Source organism: Myotis davidii, unplaced genomic scaffold (assembly GCF_000327345.1).
Source record: "Myotis davidii unplaced genomic scaffold, ASM32734v1 scaffold362, whole genome shotgun sequence".
Lineage (NCBI taxonomy): Eukaryota > Metazoa > Chordata > Mammalia > Chiroptera > Vespertilionidae > Myotis > Myotis davidii.
In genome coordinates this window covers 1,333,995-1,343,597 of record NW_006297152.1, presented here as the reverse complement: position 1 = coordinate 1,343,597, position 9,603 = coordinate 1,333,995, and the positions used below count along the sequence as shown (strand labels likewise).

General features: G+C 44.6%; 1 protein-coding gene across 1 annotated transcript in view; it reads right to left on the bottom strand.

Annotated features, from left to right (window-relative positions):
• The window catches only part of SMYD2 (SET and MYND domain containing 2), a 39,109-nt gene extending 31,407 nt beyond the window's left edge, over positions 1–7,702 (bottom strand). The window contains exon 1 of the mRNA XM_015569921.1: positions 7,638–7,702. Within this exon, the coding sequence (XP_015425407.1) occupies positions 7,638–7,702 (65 nt within the window). The remainder of the gene's footprint in view (positions 1–7,637) is intronic.
• Between the last annotated feature and the right edge of the window lie 1,901 nt (positions 7,703–9,603).

Genomic DNA, 9,603 nt, shown 5'->3' with positions numbered 1-9,603 from the left:
GGACACCAAGTGACACGGAAGCAAGGGCTCCGGGATGTGGGCCTTGAAGAAATACCAGGGGGACGGAGAGCAAAGATGGGCAAAGCCAGGGAGGGGACTTGGAAAATTCTTTCTAAAAAGAAGTGTTTGCAAATGCATCATGGGTGGGGAGATGCCAGCCCACAAAAATGTCTAAAACTGTCGTTTATTCATGTTTGCTTTTGCAAGGGTGAGGTCACCGACTCTCTTTAGTAAGAGTCTGACTGAAGCTATTCATTCTTCCCAGCAACCCACCTTCTCCCTACTCCCTCACCCCCAGGAAACAACAGGAAATTCTGTAACATTTCAAGGGCTCTGAGCCCAATGCCCATACACAGACCACCGAAGAGCCTCTCAGATAAGCAGGAAGACCCCCTGATATAAAAGATTAGGAAATTATCATAAAAATATTTTTATTAGCTCCACACCATACAAAAAAAAGCAAGGATTACAGGGGTTTTCCCACACAGCGGCCAGCAGTGAAGTTAATACAAAATAAGGCTGGTTTTCAGCTTCAAGGGAGTAACCAAGGGAGAGAAAAGCCTACTGGGCTCCAGTGAGCTAGGGAGGAATTCCAGTGGGATTTTATCAAATTATAAATCTCCCAAAGGCCAGGCTTCTGAGCCCAGCCAGTCACCAAGTCCACAAGCCACGAACAACGAAGAGAAAGCCAACTTCTCAGAGCTGGCAATATATTACATCGTTTCCACTGGACCCCAGTGGTTCTCGCGCTGTAAGCTGTAGACTGTTGGGAGCAGGTGAGGCCAACACCATCCTCAGAATACTACCACCTGTCTTGACATTTACCCTGCAGAAGCTGTAAGCTGTCAAGGTGCCTGGAGGCTAAAACTTCCCGGGTTCTTAGTATTAAATCATATCAGTGGCACCAAACTGTCCCAAGGTCATGTGATCCTCCATTTCCACACGCTCAGAGTAAAGGGGGGGGGGAGGGAAGCCAGTTCCGCTTAAGGGCGTCCCTGATGAAGGAGCAACAATATTAATTCTATTACATCTCGACTTGTCGACATCTTGCGATGAAAGGAGAAGGATGCATATTTCTGCTGCACGTAGGATGGCTGCTTCGAGGAAAAGCACTGGGGATCGCTGGAGCTGTAAACCCAACTGGCCACGTTTTCCTTCGAATGCCCTTTTTACTTGAAAGAACAGCTTTAGACAAGCGGTGGCTGCTCAAACTTGAGTATCTGGCAGATGTTATTTACATGAATGAAGTGAGCCTACCCCTTTTGATGAAAACAAGTGACAATATTTATTGCCAATGATAAAAATTGGGCTTTCAAGCAAAAACTAGAATTTTGGAAAACATGTACCTGCCAACCCTGAGCTTGACATTCTCTCACTTCATCAGATGAACAACTAATCGTTGTGCTATGGTTTTATGAAATGAGTCAACTTTTAGAAGGTCTAATTTAGTGAACCGATATTTTCTAAATGATGAGCGTATGCTGTTTTTAAAATTATGCTTGGCTAAAAGAGTCATTCAAAGTACGAACAGACCAAGGGATTTTAATGTAACGGAGCATATAAGGTTCACACACGTGCTTCCGGCTGCCCATTACCACTAACCTTTAAGACAATACCACATACCGAGTTTTAGTGTTGAATCCAAGAATATTCACAATATACTGGTAAGGCTATTAAAATACCCCTCCCTTTCCAACTACATATCTAATTGAGGCCCGATTTTCTCCACGCACCTCAGCCTGGACTACACAATACCCCAGACCGAATTCAGAAGCATATTTGGGAATCCAGCTGTCTTCTGGAAATCCAGACACTGAAGAGATTTGCAAAACTGTAAAACAATACCATTATTCTAATTCTTTTGTGTTGGAAAATAGTTCTCATTTTAAAAAAAAATGTTAACAGTATTGGTTGTTATCTAAATGAATAGATATAATTTTCTCAGTTTTAATTTCAAATGTGGTAAACCGTGGTAAATATAACCCATGGTGTTCTCAATTGAGGGGTTGTAGGACCAAAAAGTTTGAAAATGGCTGATCTACCTTAGTAATTCCATCAGCTCTACGAAGAAGATTCTCATTTTTCAAATGAAGATAACAAGGATCCCAGAGGTGAAATATCCAACCCAACGTGGTCACTCCCAAGTAGGTAGCAGAATCAGGATTCACACTTCAACGTGCACATTTTGTCTTTGTCGTGCATGAATACCCTTCCTTGAGCATTGGGACAAGTATCCAGGAGCATATTCTACATGAAGCAAAAGCAATCTATGTGCTGAGATAAGCTAACAGTGGTAACAAAACGTAAGTAAAGGCATTCTTTCCTCTGAGGTTTGCATTCTGTCCCAGCTCCCATGGCATCTCATTAATGTTACTTCAAAGATGCAAAAGGGAAGGATTCAGGATCATTTTTTCAAAGTGAGACTTGGGGAGGGAACACTTCCACAAAGAGGATCCCTCAACCAAGTAGGACATGGGAATTGATTTCACTTGACATGGGGTGGGATAAAATAAGGACTGGTGTTGTACTTTGTCTGTGTAAAGAAGGTCCCTCCCGTCCTTCGGTGTGGCACATCTAAGTGCTCCTCAGAGGGTCACTGGTCCAGTCCGCTCTGCATCATGTGCTCTGTGAACTGGGTGGTAGGACACTGTAGCTGTCAGGCTGACTTCACAGTATGAATGCTCATGGAATCCAGCACCAGGTTCTATGCGCAAGTTCTTAACACAGGTCCTCCTGAGCCAGGCTGCCTTCCCGGTACAGGAGGAGAAAAGGGAACCAGTTACTGAGAGCGAAAAGCAAAAGAATCTGCTTTGGTCTCCTCTGGTCTGAGCGATTCTAGATGAAGAGGGGTGGCTGACAGAGGGATCACTGTTGAAATTATCCCAATGTGTGCTTCGGTTCTTTCCATTAACTAGGGGGAGATGTCAACTTTTCATAAGCCCAGTGGTTGAAACTCAGACTGAAATTTGCTGAGCTGGTACCCAGACTGTGTGTGCATGTGCTGGGGAGAGAGAGGAAGAGAGAGGAAGAGAGCCTGTGTGTGCCTATTGCTGACGGAGAAGTTGAGCCAGAGAGAAACTTCAGATGGGATATTCGTTTTCACTGGAGGAATACACGAGGCCTTGAGAATAAACTCTGCGCCTACAGAAGATGCAGCCGTAAATCTTTCATTTGCCACGCAACCTGATCGGAACTGTCCAGGAGGTTTTGGGGGAAAGGCTGCAAAACAAAGAAAACAAAATTCCCCTCAAAGAAAGGTTCCTAAAGGGCAGTTGGAGGAATGAACTGAAATATAAAATAACCCAAAGGAATGGAACTCAAAGAAAGTGAAGGGTGAGTCTCTAATCACCTCCCGGAGTGTCTCACTTTGCCTTGCTGGGCCTGGGATAGGGCCCAGAAATCCTCATTTCATTGGTCTGAGTTGGGATCTTTAGAAAGCCCCCTCCCAGCCCCCGGGAGATTCTAATGTGCTTCCAGATGTCTAGGTCTGACACATATTGGGTGTAGTCCTGTATCAGGTAGTTTAGCTCCTTTGGCAACGAATGTTTAGGTAAGAATAGAGTGTGCAGATGCCACATTTTCTAACTATGGCAAGAAAATATTCCAGAAGCCAGGAGAGAGTTTATTTTTATTTTTTATTTTCATTGATTTCAGAGAGGAAGGATGGGGGGGGGGGGAGAGACAGACATTGATGAGAGAGAATCAGTGATTGGTTGCTTCCTGCACACCCTACACTGGGGATTGAGCCCACAATCTGGGCATGTGCCCTGACCAGGAATCGAACTTTGATCTCCTGGTTTACAGGTCGATGCTCAACCATGGAGCCATGCCAGCCAGGCAGGAGTGAGTTTTTAAGAAGATAGCCTCCGCTTTCTGTCCACTGCCCCCTGATACCACTTCGCAACTGAGGATGAATATGGTGAGTTACTTTTCCCACCTCTCTATCGCAAATCCCTTTTTCTTTCTGATGCTTGAGGGGCTATGTGCTTTTGGGAAAATTACTGACCCTTTCTGAATCTGTTTCCTGCACTATAGAGATATAGTTTCTCCTCATAGGTTTATTATGAAAATTAAGTGAGAAAATACAAGTTGGCATGTCCTAGGACGTCTACTTTTAATTAGCCTTCACTTTTTTTTTTTTTCCCCTCTCCTCAGTGATATCAACGACAGAAATATCTTCAGGACGATCTCACCCAGACTCATATTTACAGGATTTATGTTTGTAAAGCCTTTGTTTTATGGGCAAACATTCCCCCTGCTGTGACGGGAGGGGCTCTTTGAACTTAAGGAATGGCTCCATCCACAAAGGGAGGAAAGGAAGGCTAGAGGAAAATGCAAGTATTTGATTATAAGCGACGGGAACAGAACTTAGAAGATACGCGCCTGTCATTTTTTACTGGAGGAGACACACGCAGTGATTAATTTTCTTGCCTTTAAAATTCGGAAGCCACGAAGATGTAATTAGAGATGTAATTAACAACTCCTGCTAGTTAACGCGTTGCCGCGGGTGCGGTAGGTCTAGAATAAAAAGGGTTTGATCCTGTAAGCTCCCTAGCTTCCGAGACTAAAATGAGCGCTTGGTGGGTTTCACCATGAAAGAAAACGATCCTGGCATGGAGGGGGGTTTGCAATAACAATTACTTTTAACTAACGGTGACAGAAGAAGTGACAAGTGTGCTCTGTGGAACAGAGACAGCCCCGGCCGGACGGAAAAGAGAAAAGGAAAAAAGCCCGGCGGCGCAATATAACTTCACCGTGGGCTGAAATAAGACAAATCAGAAACAAAGTTAGCCTCCCACCCAGCGAGAGTGGTTGCACCAGCAAATTTTTTATTTGAGAGAAACAAAAATTGGAGGAATTGCGGCGGAACCCTATTATAACCCTAGTCGGGGGACCAAGGATAATACGAAGGCTCTGGGTTTTTGTGTGACAGTAAAAGATGCTCCCTGTCACTTTAATCCACAATGGAGCCAGGAACCGGGGCCCACGGGCAGGGGGGAGCTTCTTCCCAGAGCCCCGCTGAACCTCCCCTTCGCATGGGGCTTTGTTCTGAGGCTTGTTAAAAGTTGGAGCCTGGGGCCCCTGGGGGAGGCAGGCAATATTTAGGGCAGCGAGGGAGCAACTAATAGGTTTCCCCAACTATAGGAATAGGAAGTGGATTTACAAGGAGAAAGCTGGCTTTGGTGGTCAGGGCAATGAATGGTTGGCCTTGCTACAAAATGATGACACTGCAGGGGATGGGGGGGATGTAGGTCAAAGGGCACACATTTTCAGTGATAAATTCTGAGGATTTAATGTACAGCGCGGTGACGATGGTTGATAATAAAGTATTGTTACTTGAAAGGTGCTGAGGGTAGAGCTTATGCATTCTCGCCGCACAGACAAGAAAGTTAACTCTGTGCGGTGAGGTGTTAATGATCTTGATCTTAGTCCTCATTCCACAATGGATATTGTCGTACCCTCTAAATAGGAGCAGTATTTGTCAATTATTCCTCAATCAAGCTTAAAAGTGTTATAAATATGATTCTAGCCAGACTCAGAAATGAAAACAAAATTACACTGATTTAGGATTTGTTTTAATGCGGGCTTTGGCTGACATGGAATTTACCTTTGCCTTAGAAAGAATAGCTCATGAATAGAGGAGAAAAATGCAGAGCCCACAGTGAACACTCAATGACTCTTTCCAGCCACTGGATGGCACATCGTCCAGCCCCATCCTGTAGACCCTGTAAAACCCCAACAGCTCAAGCCTGCCCCAAGACCGGATGTACACTTTAATACTTAACATCTACCTCTGGGAACACTTTCTTCATTAACCTTTGTGGGAGATCAGAATGACACTTTTTTGATAGTTTATCTTCTACTTCTGTCGCCTACTGAAGTCAAAAGGAGAGAAACAATGAATGCCTTTCATTTTATCTCACTTCTCTCGTAAAGGAACCGACAATAAGTAACTGCCACCATTTCTTCTAATGGTGGCAGAGGTTATCATTAATATTTTGGAACACCGATAATATTAGATTCCCCTATGACCACCTTTGCCCTTACTTCCATAACACCCAGGTGTTTACATACGAAGGGAAAGGACAAAACCAAAGTCACGTAAATTTAACTATTTAAAAACTCAAAATGCTCCTCACTGTACTCCTCACTTCAACAGGCCACAGAGTGGGGAAAAAAAAAACCACGTGTGAAAATACCTTTATGACCTAATGCTAAGTGTGAGTTCCCAGAATACAGTCAGGCCTCCTGCAACCAAACCTGAGTATTAACTCCTTGCCCAACAAATAGGTGATCTGTCCTGAATCTTACAAGAAAATGTACCTTTTCAATTGCTTGCAGAAGAATTTTAAGAGGTGTCACCCTCTCATCCTCTTGGCTTTACTTTTCTATAGATAAACAATCATTAATCGAATTGTCAATTTGTGTAGGTGAACTACCCTAATTGTGGATTTTACCCTGAGAACTCAAACTTACCAGATATTGTTTAAATAGTTGCATCAGACATTTTTCTTTCCTTTTTTTTTCCTCCTCATGAAACTTGGTTTTAATGGGTTTCAAAGTATGTGACAGATTCTTGGTCAAGTTGTTTCCATTAAAATGTGCTGATTTTAGCCCAGCCAGCATGGCTCAGTGGTTGAGTGTCGACCTATGAACCATGAGGTCACAAATGGTTCGATTCCTGGTCAAGGCACATGCCAGGGTTCGGGCTCCATCCCCGGTAGGAAGAGTGCAGGAGGCAGCCGACTGATGTTCCTCATTGATGTTTCTATTTCTTCATCCCTCTCCCTTCCTCTCTCTCTAAAATCAATAAACTTTTTAAGAAAGTACTGATTTTAAAAACAAATAACTTAAAAAACTGCCACACACACACACAAAAAAAAACCCCCACTATATTATCCACAAAACACTCTTCTTTCCTTCTGAAGGTTTTATGATGCACTGTATTCATTAACCAGTCTCTTACTATTAAACTTAAATGGTCAGTTGAGACAAACAGTTCTGAGACCATCCTTCCACCACTGATTAAGGCAGGGGTCCTTAAACTACGGCCTGCGGGCCACATGCAAACACAAATATTGTATTTGTTCCCGTTTTGTTTTTTTACTTCAAAATAAGATATGTGCAGTGTGCACAGGAATTTGTTCATAGTTTTTTTTTTTAAACTATAGTCCGGCCCTCCAACGGTCTGAGGGATAGGGAACTGGCCCCCTGTTTAAAAAGTTTGAGGACCCCTGGATTAAGGGGTGGTGGCAGGTATTGGGGATAATGTTCATTCATTTAGCCTTCTGAGCTTTCTGGGCAGACTTCGTAGCTTTGCCAGCTCCAGCTGCCTGCTTGTCTACTGCCTGGATGACACCCCCAGCAACTGTGTGTCTCATGTCACGAACAGCAGAACGGCCCAGAGGAGGGTAGTCAGAGAAGTTCTCACCACACACGGGCTGGCCAGGAGCCGTATCGATGATGGCAATATCACCAGATTTTCAAAAACGTAGGGCCATCTTCCAGCTTTTCCCCAGAACGACGATCACTCCTCTCCTTCAGCTCAGCACACTTTTAAGTGAGGCGAGCTGTGTGACAATTCACACCGGTGCGTATCCGGCACTGATCTGGCCTGGGTGGCTCGGGATAATCACCTGAGCTGTGAAGTCAGCTGCTTCCGCTGGTGGGTCATTTTAGCTTTCACGAGCCACATCGCCATGACCAACATCTTTGACAGACACGTTCTTGACACGGAAGCCCACACTGTCCCTAGGAAGAGCTCCACTCAGAGCTTCATGGTGCACATCATCGGACCTCACTTCAGTTGTAATGCCGACTACAGCAAAGTGACCAACACTGAGAACACCAGTCTTCACTCGGCCCACAGGGACCGTACCCACGCCACCCATTTGGTAGCCATCCTGGAGTGGCAGATGCAGAGTTAGTGGCAGGATGCAATCCAGAGCTTCAAGCAGTGGGTCCCACTGGCATTGCCGTCCTTACGGGTGACTTTCCATGCCTTGAACCAAGGCATGTTAGCACTTGGCTCCAGCATGTTGTCGCCATTCCAACCAGAAATGAGGACAAATGCTACTGTGTCTGGGGTGTAGCCAATTTTCTTCATGTGGATGCTGACTTCTTCAACAATTTCCTCATATCCTTTCTGCCTACGGCCGGCTCAGTGAAACCCACTTGGCTGACACCAACAACAGCTGTTTCACACTCAGTGTGTAAGCCAGAAGGGCCTGCTCATGGGTGTGCCCGATTCTTGGAGATGCCTGCTTCAAGTTCACCAGCACCTGCAGCAACAATCAGGATGGCACAGGCAGCCTGGGAGGAGCCTGTAATCATGGTTTTGATGAAGTCTGTGACCTGGGGCATCAATGATAGTCATATAATACCTCCTGGTCTCGATTTTCCACAGGGAGCCATCAATGTGATACCACGCTCACGTTCAACTTTCAGTTTACCTAAGACCCAGGCAGCCCTTCCCCATCTCAGCAGCCTCCTCCTTGTCAAATTTTTCCATGGTTCTTTTGTCGATCCCCCCACATCTATAGATCTGATGCCATTAGTGGCAGAATTGCCGGAATCTAGGTCTCGGATAATGACGGTGTTGAAATGAGTCTTTCACGACCGCCGTGTTCTGGCTGCAAACCCGTTGCGAAAAAGCAGACATTTTTCTTTCAATCCTTACTGATTTCTAAATAAAGGGAGCCTTTTAATACTATAAAACCTTGTCCATGAGGCAGGGAAGAAGTACATTAACTACCTTAGCCAAATAATTTCTTCAGAAAGTATTATTTTCTATGTGTAAGGTAGTGTGTCAGGCTCTGGAGGAATGGTTATTTTTTATAAAAATGGAGCTTTTTGAGGAAATAAGTCCTACTTTCATGACAGTGATTAATATAAACATCAGGCAAGATGATTCACACGACACTGAACTGAGAGCAGGAAGCTACTCCTGGGACCAAGCTCGCTAAAGACACAGAAGTGAGGGCACCTACAGAGAACGCTGTCCTGATCATCTTAGAATCCCCACGGTTAGAGCACAGTGCTGGGACAGTAGGGTATTCAATCAATATAAATAGAATAACGAAAAATGGGAATATATATAAATATATATGAATGCAATTAAGAGATGTGTGGGCTGGAATATTTAAAAGGGAGCTTCAAAATAGAGATGTACGTTGAGCTGGATCTCTGTTGGGAATGAACAGACTTAGGGTCTAAGGCCTTACCTAGACAGGGCCTTCTAGGTTACACATGGGCAAAGGAGGAATGAAGAACAACACGGATATAGAAGAAGGAATGGAGAAAGACTGCCCAGATTGTGTTTAGGGTCTAAGTAAAAGAGCAGGGAGAGATAACGCTGGATAGGATGGGGTGGGCACTTCATGGGGAGGACCTGAGCAGTCAAGATTTTGTCCTAAAGAAGATGGGAACCAGTGAAGGGTTCTGCAAGTATTGGCAAGGATTCATTTCCAAAATGAACAGAGTTGTATACTGAGGCTGGTGGTGAAGCCTGCCCGAAGAGCCACTAGTGAGAGAAGTTACAAAAATGAGACTATTCACTCAATCAGTATTTACCGAGGTAAGAGCGTGCTAGGCCTCGGGCTA